This window comes from Anopheles funestus, chromosome 2RL (assembly GCF_943734845.2).
Source record: "Anopheles funestus chromosome 2RL, idAnoFuneDA-416_04, whole genome shotgun sequence".
Lineage (NCBI taxonomy): Eukaryota > Metazoa > Arthropoda > Insecta > Diptera > Culicidae > Anopheles > Anopheles funestus.
In genome coordinates, this window is record NC_064598.1 from 3,310,553 (window position 1) to 3,333,592 (window position 23,040).

General features: G+C 42.6%; 1 protein-coding gene across 18 annotated transcripts in view; it reads left to right on the forward strand.

Annotated features, from left to right (window-relative positions):
• LOC125762571 (protein groucho-like) overlaps positions 1-23,040 on the forward strand; it is a 198,126-nt gene that overhangs the window by 92,044 nt on the left and 83,042 nt on the right. For 15 of the 18 annotated variants that reach the window (XM_049424820.1, XM_049424815.1, XM_049424821.1 and 12 more), the window contains exon 3: positions 7,535-7,570. The exons of the other annotated variants lie outside the window; for them this stretch is intronic. In XM_049424820.1, the coding sequence (XP_049280777.1) occupies positions 7,535-7,570 (36 nt within the window). The remainder of the gene's footprint in view (positions 1-7,534; positions 7,571-23,040) is intronic. 18 annotated transcript variants of the gene reach the window in all.

Here is a 23,040-nt window from a genome sequence, read left to right on the forward strand (position 1 = left end):
CTATAGAGTTATAATTTCTTCAGAATATTGGAAAAATATTCTCAAAAATTCAGCAAAGAAAAAGTAATTTGAATATAGAGAATATAAGGCAAATAGTGGCAAATTACTTGAAAGAGAAACATTCCTAAACATAATTGTACTCAACTCTTTATTATTTTCCCAACTTACGAGAGTTTCAGTTCAAATTAAAACAGCGTTAATTCATCATTTGTACTAATGTTTGCATCTGTAAAGATTTTGCTCCCCCCCGACTTTGATGTCATTTTTCTGCTGCCGTCATTTGAGCGGCTGGTTTTTAATCTACCCGTTTCGGTCGCGTTTGCCAAGAACCGCTCAACCATTCCGGGCACGTTGATAAGCTAATTAATTTCACTTCGTTTATTATCTAATCTGTCCGGATAGCCGGGAAGCCGGGACAGGGGACGGGAAGTCGTAACAAACCAAAGAGCACCGGTAAGAAAAAGCAAGAGAATGGGTGTCTTCATGCTACTGGCATCCATGGCCCCATGGCAGCATTGAAAACTGGTGTCGCTTTAACCGGTGTTGTCGTTCGTCGTAGGTGTTCTCGCTTTGGCAACGTTTAATTTTCACTCCCCCGGGGGGAGATATTTTCCGGCGGCTTTTTGTGTATGGGCCGTCACCTTTTTGCCGTTTTTCGGGGTTGGTATGGGTACGGTTCGTGCGGGCAAAGTACTGCAAAGTCCTTTAGCATCGTGAAAACGATCCATTTGCACGGTACCGTCGGTTGCGGACGAATGGGTGGGTGGGAGGAAGAAGAAAATCTCCACGGTGAGGTTTGCGGATGTAGCCCACGATTAGTGCCGGAAAATGTAGCAAACCCATGGAGGGCTAGAGGCCAGCCCGTACACGGACGAGAAAGTTAACTTAGCGGCATCGGAGGTCGGAGTCTTGCTGGCATCGACCGGCCGGGAACTGTTGTTCTTTGCTTTGTTTATTCTCCCAGTTCAACGTTTGCCCGTTCCAATGGTGTACCAGAAGACAGTGAAGCATTAAATTGGCGTTGGTAAACTTTTCAAGCAAATGGTAGCAGCAGCGATAGGGAGCTGTGCTATCGTGGAGACTGGCTGTTGTTGTGAGGTATGGTGTTTTTAGGAGTTGGTTTTATGGTTACGCTGTTAAACTGTTGAGATGGTGCCAGTGTTTCTCATCGGGCACGGCACGGTTTTCGGGAAGTAGTCCCGTGGGGGAAGCGGCATTCGAACAAGTATACATCTTCTTTCTCGTGCAGCCCAAATGAAGTAATTAGCAGCACCAATATGGGCTGCTTCACTTCTTGAAGTTATTATGTTTGTGGATTACATAATTGATGCATCGAAGTTTCGAATGCGTTTTTTTTTAAATTGAAATGAGTAAATTGATTTATGTCAAGAAAATGAAATAAAATTAATCTGCTTTCAATATCTGGTTTTGACAATAAAAAAATAAAATACATTATATGAAAATCAAAACAATTTTTACATACAGGGATTTGAGATAAGTTTGCGAAGTTTTAATGGAATATCGAATAAAAAGCAATAAGCAAATGAAAAAATTAACTCAAAAGGTAAAGTTTGAACTAGAGTGGAATGCCGATTATCCGCGCTCATCGGGAACCGGCTCTTGTCGGATAAACGAATATCACGGATAATAGCCTTTTTTTAATAGTACCATACCATTGCAGATAATATGTCAATTCGCTATTGGAACTGTCATTTCCGAGCTGCACGGATAATGGGACAGCCGGATAAAAGGTTTCCGAATAATCGGCGCTCCACTGTACTTAAGAAATTTGTTGAAGTTCAACTGGGATGTTTCGTTGTTGTGTCCATATCTACTTCTACTTGAAAAGAATCTAGGTATGATTTTCAATTTTCGTTCAACTTTGTTCTGCTGCATGTACAGCATCCAGAGAAAGGATGAAAGATCCCCCATCCACCCCAACATGTTTCAGTTTAAGCTGAAAACAATCCAAAATTGCCTACTACCGTAGGACTTGAACCGGAAAACCCTGTAATGCAATATCGTTAACGTGTGTCTGCTACCATCAAAATTCGCTCCCTTCAATGGTCGCGCTAATCAAATTAACCGCTCAAACAACAAAACAATGGAATGCTAAATTTGTCAATATTGCAGCAGCGCTAGTAATCGACCCCTGCGGCCAATCAGCGTAGGGTTTGTAGCACTTTTGTTTCCATTTCTACCTCTATTTAGGAGGAGGTGATGTACTGCCAACTGCCAGCTCAAAACAGACTAGGGGAAGTCGTGTCATCAACCGTAACATCATCATCCTCCTCCAACACGCGACAGTACAACAAGGGAAAGATACACTCTGCAGCTGACCGTTTTTCCCCCAATGAGGCAAATGTCCCCACGGGCACTCTCTTTGGCAGGATAATTCCCTAGTGTCATAGCAAATCCCGGCTACAATCCCGGCTTGTATGCATTATGTTTTATGGCGTACACCCCCCGTTATGGACGGTCACCACACGAGTGCAAACGAGCTATGTTTCGGCCGTTCAACGAGGGGTAGAAATAAGGCCACAATTTCAATATTGAAAATGTGACCATGTGTCGTTTGGTACTTTTTTTCGTTTGGGTTTGCTTTTGGGGGTAAAGGTAGAGAGGGTGATGTTGCGCATGTAACGACTTGATTGCCGTATCGAATTTCCCCCTGCACTTGAACTGAAAATCAAGAGCAAAATGGGGGAAGAAAAACAACAACAACAACGAACCAAACTTGATTCATAATTTGAGGGGTTGTTTTTGGCCTTTAGCGCACATTGATCGAGATGCAATTATGTAGATGGGAAATGATTGTGTTTTGCTGAATTATTAACTGCCAACATGCGAAGGGCATCTAACGTGTCAAGCGTTTCTGGCCATGTTTGGCCATTATTCCCAAAGTATGTCTTCCATGTATGTGTGTGTATGTGTGTTGGAATTGATGTGATGGTATTAAATTTCATAATTATCATACAAATGAAGAATAATAATCTTCATTACTTCGCATATTATTTTAACCTTAACGTTGATTGTGACACCACGCGAGACAGGAAGATATGTTGTATTTATTTGCAATCGTACAATCATAAAAAAAAGAAACACGCAAAACGAAACCGAATCAACTTTTGAATCGCATCAACTCTGCCTATGAATAAGGATTTCGATTTGCGTGAAATTTGGTAATAAATATTCCATCAACACAGCTGAAAATCGTACCGACAAAATGTATTTCAGCCCTGCACGCGGCGTATGGCGACATATTCCGACAGTTTCAAACACCATCGATAAAGTCATCCATTTCCCAAAGGGGGTACTTTGAAGGGATGAAATGGATTTCCTAGCTTTCGCTACTCCCCGACCGGCCGTCGGTAACGATTTGCAGCACAATTCCAATTCCAAGTGTGCGTGTGTGCGCGTTTGAAGCTGTGGTGGTTTGAATTGAATGTCAATTTAATACAGGAGAGGGAAGTTATTTAGCCTGGCGTCCTGTTATTTACGCCTTAACGATACACAAATTCTACGGTGACTGGCGATGAATTGCATATTGAATGGTTATAATGTATTATGTATGCAGGACGTTGAAAATTATTACCTTCCCATCGCGCGACATGTCTTGCGTTGAGTGCAACGTTTTTGTTCGTGTCTGATTTGATTGTATTTAATGTTGTTATATTTGTATCATTATTGGTGTTTGGTGGTAAGTGGTAAGTTATGTGATGGTGTTCGTTTTTTATTTATTTAATAAATTTTCTTATATTTCTTTAATTACTTTAACAAATTAAACATGTTAGAAATACTACTTCTATAACCGCAACTCCTTTTAGTATGTTTTTTCTTGAAAAAATTTGCTTTATTTTCTATGCATGGAAAATGGCATTCATGCATTTATTATCTGCTACACCACTTTATGCTGGTGTCATTATGTGCGGGGACAAATGTGTGGGGACCACATTTCGTTTAATCACCGTATGCATTGTGAGCAATTTGGTCGTATTTTATTCGAATTTCAATCCCACTTTTGCACACACACACATACACAGCAAAAGGAAATTCCGCTTTTGCATTGAGCGAATCAATTCCTTCCCTTACCCTTAGTCCCTATTTGCCCAGTTTGCCCGAAACAACCATGCTCTGATTGTATGCTCGTGGTCAAACGCGTCAATGTGTTGGTTGATCGCCTCTGAAGGGTTGTTTTGCGATGGTTTACGGTTTTCGTATTTGACCCCTTCAGGTTTGAATACTCTAACCTTCTTCATCCAACCACTCGCCCACCCCTCTGCTGGTGCTTTCCTTCTGTCCGACTCCGGTGCTCAAATCGTTAGCCGTACATTTTCATCATTTGCATCCCCTCATCACCTTCCGGAAGAGTGCCAAAGAGAGCTAATTAACGCAAAACGACTCGACGGTCGTATGGCACCGTTTGCAAAGAGTGTGTCCCGTGTGCCTCTTCACATCCCCCGAGCACCCTTCTCTCGCTCAATCTGACAACCACTCCTCTTACTCGGCTCGGTTTGTTGATGATCTCTCGCTTTGTGCAACGTACTGTTTTCATTTATTCTGACGTCTCACTCCCAATTCACCTCCATCCAGCAGGTTATCCGGATTTGCTTCCGAAAATTTTCCATCTTCCTTACCATTTCCGGCTCTCCGGTATTTTTTTGTTGGTACCCGTGCATAACCGGGTTGGTGCGAAACGGGTAGTAAGAGTTGTAAGAGAAGGGAGATTGGTCCTTTGAAATCCACAAAATGAAATCACTTCGAATGGTGAATATTCGGCCACCGTGATATGGCGCGTGAAGGGGACGTTTTCTCATTCCTCATACAGTTTTGAACGGTGTGCAGGGAAACACAAGGCCCATCTGTATGGTTCGATAACCCGGAGGGTTGGGGGAGTGTGTTGGTTGGTTTGGTGCACGGCAAACCGAAGCCGCTTTTCAAACAGGGGCCGGGATGAAGTTAAGCAAACGTGATTAAAATTGTTTTTCACTCCGTAAAATTCGGTTTCCACACGTTTGCGCTCGTTGTCTCTGTACGGTTCGGAGTGCGGACTGTTTTGGCAGCGGGATATAATCGAGGAGTTGGAGAATTTTTGGGAATTCGAGTCGCACAGTGGTCGCGGCCCGTACCAGGCATTCGGTCAAATTAATTAATATCATCTTACAATAATAGGTTCTGCTGATGTGATGATGAAAAGCAGGATGGAAATGTATTCAAAGCACATCAAATTTTAAAACAAAAAAAAAACAACTTTTGACACTTGACACAACCACTGCCCATAGTGTGCACCGTTGAACTGTTCGTGGCGGTACCAGCTTTCCACAAAACATCCGAATCTGGAGCTCGGAAAAAGACACCGGTAATTTATTTGAATGACCCTCGTTTCCTTTCGCCTGATTTTATTTATTTTTCCTCACCATTTTCCACTACCCCACTCCTTCCTCTCGCGTTGCAAACTCGTGCAGGATCATCATAGGAATTCAGCGCTGGTGGATTTTTTCTCTAGTGCTCTCCAGCGCACAGAACCCCGGGAGAGGGCATCAATAACACGAACGAGCGTGACGGGAAAAGGATGGGAAGGATTTTCCACACCCGAGTGCGCGTTTGGTTTTGCACTTTTCCACCATTTCGCGTAAGGGTGGTGTGGGGTAGGCGTTTGCAGTAGAAGCAACGAAATTTGCGCTTAATTAAAACCAAATGGAAAGAGATTTTCTCGACAAGTGGCACTGGTAAAAGTGCTAGAACGCGCCCCCCCGGAATATAAAGGTGCCATCGTGCCAGTTGCCCACTCAGGGAGGATGGGGGAAAATTCTTCGCGAAATTGATCGGTATTCTTGATCACTCTCTTTCAACCCCCGTTTGGTTTGAAAACGATGGTTTTAAGGACCATTATGAGAACAATATTGCAAATTCTACAACAGGATACTTTGGGTCGGTGGCAGTGATTGAATGGTGAATTGGCGTTTTGAGTTAGGGGTTTTCTTATGTTCTTTGTAAACGAATGAATTCCACAATTCGGTGAAATGATTTGTTACTGGTACAAATGTAATTAATGATGAACATTTGAGTGGTTAATTAGCACGTTTGCTGAGAAGTTTTGTATTAATTTCATAGTTTTTTTTGGGTAATGCTTTTTTATATTTTAATTTATATTAAGTTAAAATAATGAGTTTTTTCGTCGTATTGTGTTAAACGCAACAAAATATTGAATGAAACGTTTTTATCCATATTATTGTTACGAAGAAGTTAGCTTACACTACCAATGCAAACAACATCGGAAGTGTCAAATATATCATTTTTCTTCTCGTACAATCTTGTACAGGTTTTATTTGTCTGCGCAAACTAACGCTGCCTGCTCTATGCAATCCGTATTATTTAGATTTGCATTTCTTATTCAAAGATCGTTTTCTTTTCTTTGTGCTTCGTTTTGCGTATCTTTTCCCCATTCCTTTCGCCTCACCCCATTACGTACATCGTTTCGTAAATAACTAGTGGTGTTCGAGCGGAACCAAACAGCAGCAAAAAGGTCATCACCACTTGGCACGTTTCGCCGCACGTTTCGGTCGGGAATAATTTATCACTCCCGCGCGCTCTTTCTCTCGCTCTCTCGCTTCCCCTGCTAATCCTTTGCTCTGGTTGCTGCTTGGAAACTTTTCTCGAAAGAATTTTCGTAGTGATTTCGCTTTCCATCCTGCGCTTAATTCGTACCCATCACCCATTCCTTCCGCACTCGGTTCGATAACGGGAGCACCCGCTGTGCAACCATGCTTAATGCAACTAGAGGGCACTTTAGCAAACTGCTAGACAAATTAAATTTCCAACATCTTTTCGCCGTCCCGCAGTCGTCACACTCTGCCCTTGGTCAGTCTTGGTGGTGGGATCGGAGCTAGGTCACCGACGGATCTACCCCGGAGTCAGATTTCTTTGCAGCAGTTGCCAATTTCGGGTACGCCTTTCTGCTACTTGCCGCGCGTAAAGTCGAACTCCTGCTTCTGTCCCATACCGTCGGTACCGGGGATATGCGTTTGAACGAAAAAGTTTTCGGTGTGCTTCACTTTTTCGCTTCACTCGAATGATTTTGTGTCCTTTTTCGGTGGTTGCTTATGGTGGAATTGCTGTTTCATTGTTTGTGTCCCGGTGTCGAAGGGTGATAGTGAACGGAAAACAACAGCATCAACGGGTTGTAACAGGACGCTAGCGTTGGCAAAAGAAAATTGGATATCCTTTATTTCTTCTAAATACAGAAAATAATCCTTTCATATAAACATCGCTGACGGTTTCTTTCTTTGAGCTTGTTTTTTTGTTTAGTATGTTTTGTTCCTTACGCAGACTGACCTAGTTTGTAATGATGTTTATTTATTTGTGTCGTTTAAAGTGAAAAACAAAGCATTTATTTTATAAATGAAAACATAAAACATATTTACAGCTGTTAAGGAGCAAAAGTTTTAGAAATATATTTGCTGGAATAAAATAATACTTTAAAAACATTTAAAATGAGCTTATAATGATATTTGTGTTTTTCTTTTCTTTTTAGGTGAGTTCTTCAAAATACATCCCTTCATATCTGGGCGTAAGTATAGAATCAATAAAGTATATTGCATGAACTAATATTCTGTTGTAATAATTTGTGTTTATTATTAATTGTATCGTAACATGAATAATATAAATATTTTTATAAATAAATAAATTTTGCGTTTTATGAGGTTTCTTTCGAAACAATGAATTTTTATTAAGAACCAACATATTAAACATAAAGATCACGTAATGTGTAAAAAATCCTGCAATTCATAAAGTGCACTTATTAAATTCTCGTACATTATGCACTTTGGGCACTATAAACCACAAACATTACCTTGCTGATAGCCATGAAGCGCTTCGCTCTATCTTCAAGCGTCTTCTCGCTTGTGGTGGTACGAAATTAATGGAATATTTTAGGCATCAGCAACTTATCCGGTTCACTTTGGTTGTTCATTAATCAAGATTTAAGCTGTTTCTTTTCTTTGCTTTCGTTTCCATTCACCTGTCGGACCTCCCCCCGTCGTTCCTGGGAAGTCCAAGTGGACTCGAAAATGTTTTGCCTATTCGACAAATTTCTTCCGAGATATGGTGAGAATGGTTGAAGTCTCGTACATTCGAAAAGCGCCGTCAGTGGTGTTGGTGCTTTTTGTGCGTTGCTTTCAGAGCATCATTGCGCTCCGTTTTCGTGATAATTACTTTTCTGATTACATTTCAAACGAATTTATATTCATTAAGTATTCCCACGGCGCTGGGAAGAGAACTGGGACTGGTGCTGGACCGTGGAAAAGGAGAAAGCAGTCAATCCACTCCACAACCACCAGTCGGTAAAGTTAACTAAGAGACATAAGGCTTTGCTCAATGTTCTAGTGGGTTGTGTGGTGTAAAAAAGGATGTAAAAGCAAACAAAAAAACAAACAAACACACACACCACAGGCGACGTTTCCAGTTGTCACCCGCGTTTTGGTGGGTGGAGTATGGAAAGTGGAAAGAAAATTACTGCTTTCCGGCTGAACGTGTTGAAAGCGATTCCAACTGCCTTTCAACATTTCTCGCCCCAAACCAGCAGCAACGCAAAATCCTTCCATAGAGGACCGGTAAATGAATCTTCTTTCGCTTTGATCATTTAACACTCGAAGATTATGTTCACCCCGCCACCAACAAACGGCCCGGCCTTCCAGACCCATTAGTATCACTAGTTATCCATCCATTTGCCTCGGGTGGTTTTTAAATCTTCTCCATCGTCCCAGTGGCACCGCACCTTACGAGATGGGTTTGTATTGTGAGGAGGTTTTGCGGTTCGGGAAATGTCCTTTCGGAAGGGTGGAAAACACCAACGTCTGGTGCTTTAGTGTTGGAGTGAATGTTTCGAAAGTGTTGCTATTATGCCGTTTTTTTCTAAGATTATGATATTCTCATGGGTGTTTGACAGACATCTGTGAGGTGCTAGATCCTTGAAATAAATGTTCTTAATTATTATACAATCATTAAAAAGGTATGAGTTGAACTTTTTTTCCACCAAAGAGTGAAGTAAAATTGAAATAACTAAAAAGTAAAATGGTTACTTAGAAGTATTACAAGCATTACAAGTATTACAAGTCAAGTTCATGTGTGGAAATTAGAGACAGTTATAGAAGTTGAAATTTTATTTTCACTTGCTGTAATACGGGAAAATTATACACAGAACCAATTTTATTCTTCAAAAACTATAGAATAGTCTAAATCTTCCAGAGCTACCTTCCTATATTCAAGTTCGTTTTAACCTATCCATTTAACTTCCATAACTTCTTCACTTTGATGCAACATTTGGATCTTATTTTTGTTAAAATGAGATAAGAAATTGAAGGCTTTTATAACTCTCGCGCACATTGGGTACAAACAAATCAACCTTTTCAAAGTATGAAAAGCAAAAAGAAAACAGAATGGAAAATGTGAAGCTCTTGATAACGACTGTAGACGACTTGAGAACATTTTTCATAGCTTAGCTACAAAATCAAGTCAATATTCGCTCGGGTACATGAAATTCCGCACCGCTCGGTTGTGTTCCAATTGATAAGATCTAAATTCACTGCGCTAGGACTTCCAACTCTTGTGAAATGTTTCACCCAAAAAGCAACTTGCCTTTTTTTCTCTTTCCATTCCCCACCCCTAAAGACTCACGGCCACGAAAACCTTTCCGATCTCGCGGTTCACGTTTTCAGAAGTCATCAGGCAGCGTGACACCATCGCTGATTGCTATCTGCCCACCAACAAACACAACAACCGACACTTTCCATTCTTTTGGCTTTTTCAGTGAAAATCATCATCATCATCATCATCATCATTGGATCTCTTTTTCCCCAACGCGGAGAAGAAAGTAGCTTCTAAAGGTTTCACGAAAGGTTTTCAGCACATAATTTTCCGCTTCCTTTACGCCTCTCGTTTCCACCAGTACCCCGCTCGTCCCGACAGCCTACCCCCGCTCATTTCGTAGAAAGGGAGATTTTCGTTGGGAAAATGGAACTTCCGATTTGATCGCACCGCAACAAAACCCCAGAAAAGCCTTCCCCGAAGGAGTCGGTGCGGGTGTCAACATTTCGTACAACTCGCCCCAACCCCGGGACTCTCCACTAACTCCCTGGATTTGTATTTTCCTTTCTCCTGCTTACCTTCAACCTGAAGGAGGCGGATTTCCCCTGTGCGCCGCTTTGTGTACGAGGAAATGAAACGGAAATGGCACGGAAGCGAATGCATGCCGAAGCGTTTGTTTGAAATCATCTAAAGTTGGAAATAAAAGGAAAAAAGTAAAAAGATAAAGCAAAACCTAAAAATCCAAGTTACCGTGCCTGTCCCGAGGAGTGAATAAAGGTGCGTCTCCTGCTGCGGACCTTTCCACCACTTCGTTGGCGTTCTGTTCGTTCGGTTCTATCATGGTGTACGAAGCAAAAGGTTAGGTTTAGTGAAGGCAGTAACAACATCATAAAACCTATAATCGCTTCCATGGTACGGAAACTCCTATCCGTTTCCATCGGTAACCATTACGGATGGTCTCTTTTCAGCATGTGCATTTCGGGGTTTTTCTATTTCTTTTCCTTTCAGTAATCGTCTTGCTTATCTTCTTCACACTCATTCCATTCCCGGCTGTTCCACCCCACCCCTACGGGGGAAAGGAGCGACCGTTGGCGTTTTCCTGTGTATCCTTTCGGAAATTCGACGTTTCTGTGATTCGGATCCTAATTCCGGTTCACCAACTTTTGCGTTTCCCTTTCTCTCTCTCTTCCCGGGTAGGGTCTTGAGATCGAAAGTCTTATCCGCTTCTTACACCGAGGAAAACCCCTCACTCCCCAATTCCAGACGAGGAAAAGTTAAGCGTATCTCCGTCTCCACTGAAAGATTTTTCTTTTCGGAACAAACCGGTGCGAGTGAGGGGAACTTTAAGGGAAGGAAAAGCTATATGGCTGCGTACACACGACGGCTCATGAGACGTCCACAAAAGCCGAAGTCATACAAAATTTCAAAAAAATTGGGTCCTGTCCTGGACGCGTCCACAAATCGCGAAGCGAAAGAGGGTTCGGGAATTATACCTGGGATCTTCTCGAAGTGAAAAAGGATTCTGAAATTATACCTGCGATCCGCATTAGAATACCACGTACGCTGCATTCGGGGTAGCACTCGGTAAAGCGTTGTTTTGCTTAACCGTGCAGTAAGCATAGAGGGTTTGTTTCGGCTTTCTACGAAGTTACTTGTGGACGTGGGCAGGGCGTGGGCGTTACGTGTGTGCGCTCGGTATAAGTCGAGCGATGCCGAAAAAGGTTGCCAAAACGGACGGCAAAGAATAACGGTTCGTTCGTAACCTCATCCCTTCCTCCCGCAAATGTAGTTCCAGAATGGGGGAAAAAAAATCCCAGAAAAATGTTACACCCATCGGAGCCGCGCGGTCTTCACCGCGGTGACCCCGAACCGGTTTTTGGGGATGAAGCCAAAAAGGGATAAATTCTTTTTCATTTCATTTTTCCGTTTTCTGCTTTCCACCAACCGTCGCGAAGAAAACGAGGACGAGACGTTATCTTTTATAACTCCTTTTGCTAACACACGTCCCCGGGTCCGCTACCACCCATTTGCTGCGGTGTAGTCTCCTTTTAGTATTTCTTTTGTGATTTCACTTCTCCGGCAGCCGTGTCTATCTTTTATCTGAACCCTAGAGCGACATATCGGGAATGATGCTCCGGGCCCCGAGGAGTCAGCATATTTTCATCGTTTTCAATTTGCTCCCTTTAGTGGTGTGTGGTTTGGGGAATGAATGTTTTTGTGAAGGGGGGAAGAAATGTATGGCTAGAGATGTTTTTTTTTCTTGCGTAATATCTACCAAGGAAACGAGTTGCGTCTGAACGGGGGATGGATTTTTGGGGCATACTTACTTCTGGGGTTTTTTTTGCTAGTGTGTGTCACATAGAGAAAATGTTTTCCTTTTTTAAAAGCCCTTTTCTTTCCATCTTTCGCGTAAGGAGGAGGGTTTGGTGTGTAAGAGATTTTTGCCCTTTGCCGCTTTGAGTACTGACTTGCAAAGAGATGATAAAAATGGCTGTTAGGAAAAAGTTTTTGGTGTAAGAATAAAAAAAAGGGATCTAAGCACCTACGGGGTATTACAGTGTAAAAATGCGCTACGTTGGCATTCGGTATGGTTCATTTTCACTGGGCTAGAGTGAAACCATATACCTTGCCATCTGCAACTGGTTGCGTGCGGAAATGCTTTGATGGGATGATATTTTGGGAATTTCCAGAAATGATGTTTCCATTGGATAATGATTGCTGTGTACAGGTTAACCCAACACCGATGGGTCCACCCGTGATAGTTGCAGCGGCAGAATTGTTGATTTGCAATCGATGCAATACAAATTTGAAGAGTGTTTCGTCTCGGTGAGCTCGTTCACTTTTAAGGGGACGAACATTCGACTGTCTGCCCAAACGCTCGTCAGTATCCAATGGAAACGTCCCACGTACGGACGTGGATGGTAATGCACTTTCGGAACCCGTCCGTCAATCGATACTGCGATGAAATTAAGCCCACCCAGAGCCAATTAAAACTGCTCACATACACACACACACACACGCGCTACCGTGTATGCCAATGGTTCAATCTACCGACGATGCGGAAGACCCATTCGAAGCCATCCTCATCGCTAGCAAGCCTTAGCGTGTATAGACATTTCCAACCAGTTTTCGAGCTTGTCGAGATGCGTCCAACCGGACTGCGTTGTTGGGTTTGGGAATATTTGGTTGGTTAACTTCATTCGACCGTTCGGTGGCATTTGTTCCTGTTGGAAATTCACTATTGCATCAGGTGACAGTCTCAACGAGGGTGGTGTTTTGCAAAAACCTCCCAGCAAAAGGAACGCATGAACATCGATGCGGCAATCCTTTCACAGGCGAACACATCTTTCGTGTAGGTTTTTGGTGTATCATCGTATCGTCCAGCTGCAGTAATCGATTATCGGGACAGAATTGACTATTGCGCGTCTAGTCTCGCTCCTCGGTCGTTAGGCTTCTGGGAACCGCGCAACGGAATGCGCTTGTTGATGGGCATCCTCACCGCGGTTGTGTTCTCCCTGATTCAAAATTGCATCTTATTTGATGAAGGTTTTGCTGTGGTAGTTGTAGCAGGAGTAGTAGTATGCATTTACGATCACATCCTCACACTGTCTTTCTCATTCCCATTCATATTCTCATTTGGTTTTTGGTCGGACAGAGCGCGCGGTAATACATTTTGATTGAAGTGCGATGTATTCCAGGGAAAAAGCTTTGGGAACGATAGAGGTTTTTGGGGGGAGGTAAGATGTTTGTAATGGAACACGATTCGGCTGCTGCTAGTACGTTTGCTGTCAGCAGTGTAACACTATGGACACCAGGAAAATGTTTCCGGGGTTTGCCGCAACTTCACTGGTCTATGAGTATTCGATTTTCCTGTGCATTCGAGTGCCGTATTCGGTTGGAACTAGATGCGATGATATGGAGCAGTTTTACATCTGAAACGTAAATGCATTTATTTAGAGTGCCATTGTTCGATGCGTCTGATGTAATCAACCGGTGGTGAAGGTAAAATAAAGAAAAAAGTTAAATGAATTTAATTCGATTCGAACCTATTAGCAAATCTAAAGAGTACTTCTGAAAAATACCTTCATAATGATGTAATTTCCAAGAAACATCTTTACCTACCATTACACTATTGAGCGGAATCTTCAAAGCCATGCAACAAGCGACGAACCTCTCTACCGGATGACGGTGGTTAAGATTTGTAGCCAAGGGGTCTATAATTTTTGGATTTTACCTCATCAGGGTAATGGATTACCGCCGAGACACCGCCGGATGTACCGTATTCATCAACTGTTGTTGCGGTAGCGCGAAGTTACACCGTAAACAACGGCACGGCCCCGTAAGTGTACATCCTAATCTAATGCGAACGAATGGGTGGTGTAAGGAGCGTCGAGACGGTGATAATATCTATGTAAAAGGATACAACAAACCCGGATGTGCAATGGATGCGCTTTCCACTCGTTCAAATATTTATCAACAGGAAGAAAGAGAAAGAAAGATGATGCGATGCACTTGCAGTGGAAGACCTGCCAAGTGTGGTGCATCCGAACGCGCACGGTGCAGGATGAAAAGATTGCAAAACCAATGTTCGAGTGGGCACGATGAGCGGTGGAGATGGTCCATTGCTATGGTGATGCCGAGAAGAGCTTCTCCACGAAGTCCTCATACTACAGCAAAGTGGATGGTGGGGGAAGTGGGAAGGGAAAGTGCAACAAAAGGGGAAACTCTATGTGTAAGTTAGCGCTGGGATGCATCAACAGTTTCAGGGCACTTGGAAATAGTGCAACGGCGCAATGGTAGAGTTCCGGGGGATGGGGATGAACACATGCGGATCATGAGAGGATTCGATTTGTTGGAATGTACTATCGATGATACGGCAGCTGATAGCAAAGTATCCGGCGCATGTAGACATTGCTGCGGTTAGTGACCACCCAATGATGGGGCCGTAGACGAACCAGCCCGAAAGAATCGATTTGATGCTGATGGTGGCAGTACGGTGCATAGCACGGTGAAAGCAAATGCAATCAATGAGGCATCACAACGCTTACCAGTGCTTCAGGACGCGAAATCGATTCTGCCACTTGACTTCGCATCCCATTTTACGCAACCCGTTCTCGTGCTGGTGCCCCCCCGTATCTTCGGCACATGTTGGGCACCTCTATTGTTTGCCTTTGTGTAGGTTAAAAACCAAGTGAAAGATGTACAATAAAATAGCTCGGGACGGACCCCGGGTATCGGGTAGGTAAAACTACTCTATCCGGACCAAACCATCATCGGTTCCATTTGCATGTCTCTACGGCTAGAGAGTAAAGTCCTATGATCTAAACGGTAACGCCACACTGAAGCTTGGGCTTATCGTGTACGATAAATTCACAAGGTATTGGGACAGAACGCTATCTAACAAGAAGGATAATCAATGTGTTTAGATTTAGAGCAGAACGTTGAGAAATATCAAAGAGGATTTTTACATTTGCTTTAAGTAAAGTGATGCTTTTATTAATACGAAACTGATGGAAAGATGGATTTAATGCCATCGCACATCAAGGATAACGATTTAAAGTTTAAAAAATAAATGGAAAACAAAATTCCGTTCCAAAAAGTAAACGAGTACTCAATTGCACTGATAATTGAGATCGTTTTTATTCAGCTATTTTGAACTACTTCGTTCAATTTACCATACCACTGCTTCCATCGTTTGGGCAATCAAAGGTAAATAAATTCACCCGATAAATGAGACACGCTATCCACGCCACAAAATCGCTTGCCAGCTTTATTTCCACCCTTCCGACACATTGTGCCATCCGTACGAGTACTGACGCTACTCGTCTGATTCAATTATCTAAAGTGCGACCCGACCGACATTCAGTTCCAACCCGGAGCAGCATGCAATGGGATACGATTGAGCGGACCAATTCCGTCTTCGTAGCGCACGTCGCTGGCGTCGTCAATACGACACAAGCGCAACTTCACAACAAGTTTAGGATTTAATCCTCTTTGCCCCGAAACGAAATTGGGTCTCTTCGCCTTCGATCGGTCCATTATCGGTCCTTTGCCCGACGGCGAAATTCGTTCGTTCGCTCGTGCTGGTACTACGATGCAAGATAACGGGGATAAACGTCTTTCTGATGAAGCAAGCTGTTTCTATTAGTGTTTTCTCATGCTTCCTTTGCGCTACATTCTTCAATCCGCCGCCGCCGCCGCACCACCAATGACCAAAAAACGATAATGGAGATGGGGTTTTCTTGGCGAAATCATTGACCCACTCGAAACGAGACACACCATTCCGGTTGGCGTTTCGGTTGGCACAAAATGTGTGTGTGTGCGTCCCCGGTCTATCCGTTTCCCTTTCGGTACCGATCATATCTAGACCACTTTGAGGCAATTATTTGCACACATCCTATCCATTTGCAGCGACAATGGTTTTCGTTTCAATGGTGTGTAGCTTTCGTAGCAAATTGTTAAGGAGCGCTGTGTTCGTTTTGGGGCTTTTGAAAGGATAAAAGTATGATCATTATGTGAGCGGTTAGTAGAATTTATGTTCGAAAATATGCTTGATCTATGCTATTTTTTTTAACAAGCTATCATAATGTTTGAAATTATTATTTACATAACCATAAAGCTCTAAAATGGTCACAAAAATACTTAAATTTAAGTTATTCATGTGTGTAAAACTATATAAACTATTTTAGATGGGGCGGCAAGTTGGTGTATGTGATAAACGGCGCCGATCCGCACGGTAGGACCGGAGTTCAAAACGCATCCGGACCGTCCCCCCGTAGCATGGACTGACTATCCTGCTACGTGGTAAAATAAGTCTTGATACGGCCAGGCCGTTCTAACCGAGCAAAAAAAAAAAAAAAAAAAATAAACTATTTTAAGTAAAGTTTTGCAACAAAATGCTCGGATTTGTTGAAACACAAATGTTATTTACCCGTACACTACTAGATCGATAAAGAGCTCTTAACACTCACCATCGAACAAAAACAAAACATCAAAAACTGTGGACTGCAAAAAACTGCATGCTGTTGAACATACAGGTCACACGGATGTTGATGTTAGGATTTCCGCACTTCAACACACACCGACGACGACCCGGCTTGTCTGGGTCCCGTCACATTTCCGTTCGTGTGTTTTTCTTCCAGGTCGCTGCTCAAACAAGCGGATCCACAGTGCATTGCTTGAGCTAGGGATAGGAGAACGACACATGTTTGTTCGCTGTTAGTGTCCTCTACGTAGTGACTATAATCGGAATGTTACAAGCGAAAAGCATAGTTGTTTTGCGCGTGTGGTCAAAACAAAGTGAGGAACAGCCAAATATGACACACACGTTTCATCTTTAAGACCAGAACAGAGGTTGGATTAGTTTTTATAGCGTTATGACATATAACGTGTCTTAGAATTGCAAATTGAATATATAATAAATAAATATAAAATTTTAATATTCTATTCCTAATGGAGACGCCTAGTTCTTTATTGTAATTCGGTAATGGAGACGCCTAGTTGTTTACTGTAATTCTGTAATGGAGACGCCTGGTGGTTGGTGGTAGTAATATTCAATTCCCACTCTATTCGTGTATATGATCAGTTTCAGTTCGGTAATACTGTTTAACTTTTTTGTTGATTATTTGATATATGGCCATACATGTTGTAGAACCGCACAAAACCATCGATCAGAAATGCATGCAAGCGGTGTAACATAAATCTATGAAAGAATGAAATAGAATGACATACTACTTGTAAGTTCTTGCTCAAATCGCGATGTATGTTCTTTTCATACCTTTGAGCCATTCATCATTTACACGAACCGAGGAGAGTTTTTTTTAGTGCGAACAACGTCCAAATTTTGGCCTGCAACATGCGTCACATCGTTGAACGAAAGTGGTATGAATAATCCATCAAAGAACGATGGGCTTACCAGAAAAAAGATCCATTACTACATAGTACATAATACTATGGAACGTAGTTCGAAAAATGAACCTTTGTTCATAACAGTGATGCATGTAGCGTCCAAGTGTTTTTTTGGTAGTATATTTGGACAAAATTTACTTTTGATATGTTAAACAGTATAAAATGTGAAAAAACAACATTTATACAATGTGATTTACTTGAATGGAAGTGTTTTCACCTAAAACTAGAAGTTTGTCCGGAATTCTGTTGACAGTGTCTATTGTAAAGGGCGTGTAATTGAATCAAATTGCATGAATTCCCTACGGCTCTAGCTCACACGTTTCTAAGGGATAATGCAACCTTATTTACAAACTTCCATCATTGTTTGAAGTGGTTAAGTTTTGTCGGAAGTCATCCGCACTGGTCCGCATGGAACAACAGCAAGAGAAACGTTGCCATTCTTACGAGTGGTTTTCAAGCTTGTCAAAGAAACAACTTGCATGGTACGCTCCTTGAGTCCGGATCTCGACTGTTCTTCAGCTGGGTTCAGTCGGTAATAGAAATTCCACCGGTGGTAGTTGACGGTGATGAATCTGCACACCGCCACAAGTGCAAATCAAGAAGTCTAACCGCAAGAGAGCAGGAAGCTGATGCTCGAAAAACTAAGCACCGGAACCGGGGAGGAAACGGATTGTTGATTGAGGGGGGGACGGGTAGGTACTTCAGGACGTAGATAGGTTGTGAAGACAAACATCGTAATACTTTAACAGAAGCTAAAACAGAAAAGCCACTGAAGGAATGCTGATGGTCAGTTGTTGCAGAACTGTTTTCCTTCAAACGGCTCAAAGCTTTTCCTTCGAGCACAGCACAGCTCCGGCGTAGATTCCCAGTGCATTGGCCAATCTAACGAGCCATGACCGTCCTGTGGCACCGTTGTTCGTAACAAAGTAACTTAATCTGCTAACCAATTTCAAAGTCACTTATTATATTAGCATCTTTATCTCGATACGAAAGAGCTACCGGCAGAGTGAGAAAACACAAGATAGATACAGTTCGGTTAGAGAAAGTTCCTGGGTAAGATGTGATGATGGTCCGTCCCTCCTTTTAGCCAAACTGCTTCCAAGAACGGGGGGCAAGATTGGTCAGCTCGACTTTCACCGCAATGCTTTTCTTAGTATAACGTGTATTGGTTGAGGTGCTAAAGATTTACAAACAGCATACCCCCCCCCCCCACGAACCTCCAGCTGGGCATGCACCAATATGCTCCATTGCGTCAGGTTATTTCTCAAACGAACATCGAAATGGCTGGAGCTCTTTGCTGTGAAACGGAGAACCCCATGTGCTACGAAATGGAAGGAAACAAAAGTTGCCCACCCGGACCCGTGAGAAGATTGCCGGTTGCTAACATGTTCTCCTCACCTTCGTTTGCGAATTCACAGAAGCATAAGGACGAACAGGCGACACAGCATGGTTGGGAAGCGCGCAACTATGGTGAGCCTTCCTCAAATAACGCTTTAACGTAATTTGTACCCTGAGAAAACCAATGAACACCATTCATCGTCTATTCATCGTGCTTGGACGATACACCGGGTACACCGGCCGGTTCGGGCATGCTTGCATGACGACGATGACGATCATGACGTACCAGTGCCAAGTTTCAGCATCTTCGCGGTGGACCACCGTTTGGCTACTCGTCGACCACGCTAGCCGAGCAAACCGGGCGAGCAATCCGGCTAACACCGGAAAGTTAAGTCCGCTTGATGGAGACGGCAAGGGCTTTTGATCGCTTGCTCTTTGGGACTTGCATTCGAGTATGTTCGAGGATGTGGTTTTAGGTTTGGGGGAGGGAACTGTAAAGCATGCGGATAACTTGCCTAACTTATACTTGATGCTTGGAAGGGAAATGTGTTGTAGGATGTTTTCACACAGTGGTTGTAGCTTTGCTATGGATTTGCATCATGTTTTATGGTAAATAATAACTCCAATAATAATTTAAACTAAGTGTTTTAAAAATGAAATAGTAACCCTTACTGGATGTATAATGAAAATTGAATTATTATGATTTAAGTCCTGAATCTAAATTTGTTTCTCAATTTTAAATAAATATATAATAGCAGTTTAATCACACAAATTATTTAGATTTTTATAATATTCCTTATAGTTTCATTCTGTAACGCAACCTATTTGTAGTTACGTATGTACAAAGATGCCAAAGCGACGATAAATAAATAAATTAATAATTAAACAAATCAACAAAACTTTCCAAAAGCTGTCCTACTTCAATGCAAAGGTCTCTTTCATGCGGTAATATCTTCGAACAAGACCAGATTGTTAACCATTGGTCCGATATCTCAAAGCTCTCTAGCTTCTCCGTTACTCGGTCCAATCGCATTCGAAGAGGTCACCGTCGATGTAGATGAGTGTAAACTACTTCCCGTACAGAGGGAACCCCATTCCCGATCTTGGACGAATCAACAGCCAGCGTCACTTGCCTTCGGTTCCTCCACTGGCCTTAGTTTGAGATGCTCTAATCTGTCGGTCCAACCGCAACTACACTGGAAGTGGTTTAGGGGCTAAAATGTGGAACGATGTAGTGGAAATTTAGAGCACTATTACCACCTCTGCACACATACAGTATTCATGTGTGTGTGTGCGTGTGTATTTTCTTTAGCAGTGGAAGGAAGAAAACGATTACCAGATCGAATGAAAAGTTAGTTAAACATGTATGAATAACATATGAGCTGACGCAACGTGAAAGCCGGAAGGATAAAACTGGCTGTTGGGAAAGTTGTGCTCCGGTGTGTTTCATCGTTGCATCGATGCTGGCAGACAGCAGCGTGAGCTATGATGTTCGCTTCATACGAGTACGTAATGGAAAATGTGGGGCAACCGCAACCGAGCAAGGTCCTCTCCGGTTCGTGCGAGTTCTAGCTCGAGCATTGGCTTTCGGGTAAACCGTGAATAGTGGAGCGTGTGTGTATGGGCGGGATTTGAAGACGATTTGATGGACCTGACAGCAATGCAGAATTGCCAGAACCTCAACCTCCGAGCAGCTAGCGAAGCTGCAAAGTGAGGGAATACAAATGTGGTTCAATGCATATCCTCAACTTATATCGCTTCTTGATCCATCCCCACACCCACACAGACACAAACAGCCTTGGCGACGTGAGGCGTGAGTAGAGGATGTGCAACGAAGTACACCACATGCATATCCGTTTTTCGATCATCAATTCTGTCTGCGGTTTGTGGTCGTAGAATGTTGAGCCAGTCCAGAGGAAGCCACACACACACACGATATGGAAAGGAGCAGCAGTTTGGAACGTTTGGAAGACGCTTTCAGGTGTGATACTTTGTGCGTTATGTACATTACGGTTATACCCGTAATGAACCCTGTCGACCGGAAAGGTGCAGGATATTCCCATGCTCTCACAGCCTATGTTTATTGTGGAATTACCTGGTGGATCTTTGCAAATTGTGCTTCAAAGATTCGCTTGAATGGTGATTAAAACATTTATTGATTAGCGGTAGTGGGTGTGGGTGGACTGAAGGCGCTGTGCGCTTATCAACAAAGGAGACACAATCACTGTTCGAGATTTTCCTTTTCACTTCCAGTGCGAGAGATCGAAGCAAAGTACCTCGGTGTGGCACACAATGAACCGTTTGTTGGGCGACGAAGATCGGACTCTGCCAGGAGGTCATCCATTCGTAAAGCAACGATATGTTATTACCATCTCGAAATCATTTCCCCCTGCTTGCGTCGGTGATTTCCTTTTGTGGACGATGGTTGGTTGGGGCCATGTTTTACGCTGTGCTTTAAAAACCCTTCCCTTGGGATGCTTTTTACCAGCAACGGTGGGGTCGGTTGATTGGTTCCGGTGGTGGTCTAGGGATTAGTTGGCTTGGTTACGAAAACATTTTATTCCTCATGGGTGTGGTGTGGTCCGGCGTCCGATTCATCCCGATTCCGTCTCATCTCGTTGTTTCTAATGGGTTGAACGTTTGGTTCTTTCTGACCACTGGAAACCACAGAAACCCGATTCGAGTGGAACGGGGTGAAGACCATCGTTTACCGACCGCTGGGAAACATATCCTTGCTCCTTCTCTCTCTCTAGCCACCTCCGCTTGCCAAGGGGATTGTTTTGATTCCGGTTGGACTGATATCCGGTTCACCATTCTATCACACTGTGCTTGAAACGGCATGGAATGGATTTACCTGGCTGTCTAATCTGTTTTGCGGTCGGATGGGTTTTGTACAGGTGCGTTGTTGCGTTGTTTTGCGGGCGAACAACAAATCTCTTTAATATTAATTTGAAATTGAAATAAATGTTTTATGGAAATCGATTCGAAGAAGGGATCGGCAGTGATCCCCAGCAGTATTCCACTCCATTTCCCACTGGGAGTATATCATCCCCGGGTAGGTGAGCATCCTGTAAAGCCTAATGCCACTCAATTGAGCATGTGTATGAAGGTGTGTAGAATTATGTATCGGCATGAGCAGTTGTTTTCGTGTTTATTTTGCTTACAGGTATGGGACTTAATCTTTTATAATATTTCATTTTTATATTATTACTTACTACATATTTTTATGTTTACTTTATTTACTACTTACTACTTACTATATACTTTTATATTATTTTATATTTTTATATTATTTTTTTATTGTTTAACAAAAAAGTCATAATGAACTTCAAAAGAGAGTTGAAACTTTATCCATTTGACGACTGATTATCTAATTTTCCGGGGGTGCATTTTTCCGAAAAGAAACACAAATTATTTTCACTTTTCAATCGCTTCTGCTGGCATCCTTTCTGTATCTGCTTGCTTCACCATTCCACACGGCTAAATCTGTCAAACAGCAGAGCAAAAGTCGTGTTGTGAAAATAAAATTTGTTCCGTTGATTTATTCAACCGAGTTTGATGGAGGGAATGGTGAAATCGATTGTATCGACGCAGCGAATGCTATTGGCGACGTGCGGTGAGCGAGAGGAGGGAACGTGACACGGTGTGGGTGTTTTATTTTCCTGTCCCACTCAATGTCGCTCAAGTGGAAAGTCGATTTCCCAATTCCCTTCATCGTCGTAACGAGCCATTGTTGACTCTTTTTCTTTTCGTTTCCTCCTTTTTTTTGTTGGTTGTTGTTATGTTACGGATAAGACGATGTCGGGTAGTTTTTTCATGGATCTTCTCCCGGTTACGGATGAGTGAAAAAAGAACTGGGGTCGGCGAATGGAGCCGAGTTTTTTTGTGTGTGTACCGTACCATGATGGTACAATTTATCTTTGTATGTTTCCCTTTTTTTGTTTGAAAAACCGAGCGGAAGCTGTCAAGAAGGAATTGTGTTGATATTCATTGCAAAGGATAAGCTTTTCGAGGAGCTTCTTTTCTTTTATTGCCGATGTGTTGTTATCTTTTTCATTTGTAAAATAAGATTGCACCGCTTCTAGTGGAAGTGCTTCAGTTCTGAAACATGATTCAATTCTTGCATAGAAAATAATGAAAAAAGTTAGTGTTTATATACATACTTTGACAAATAAAATATTTAAATGATCGCATTCGAAACAATTACTA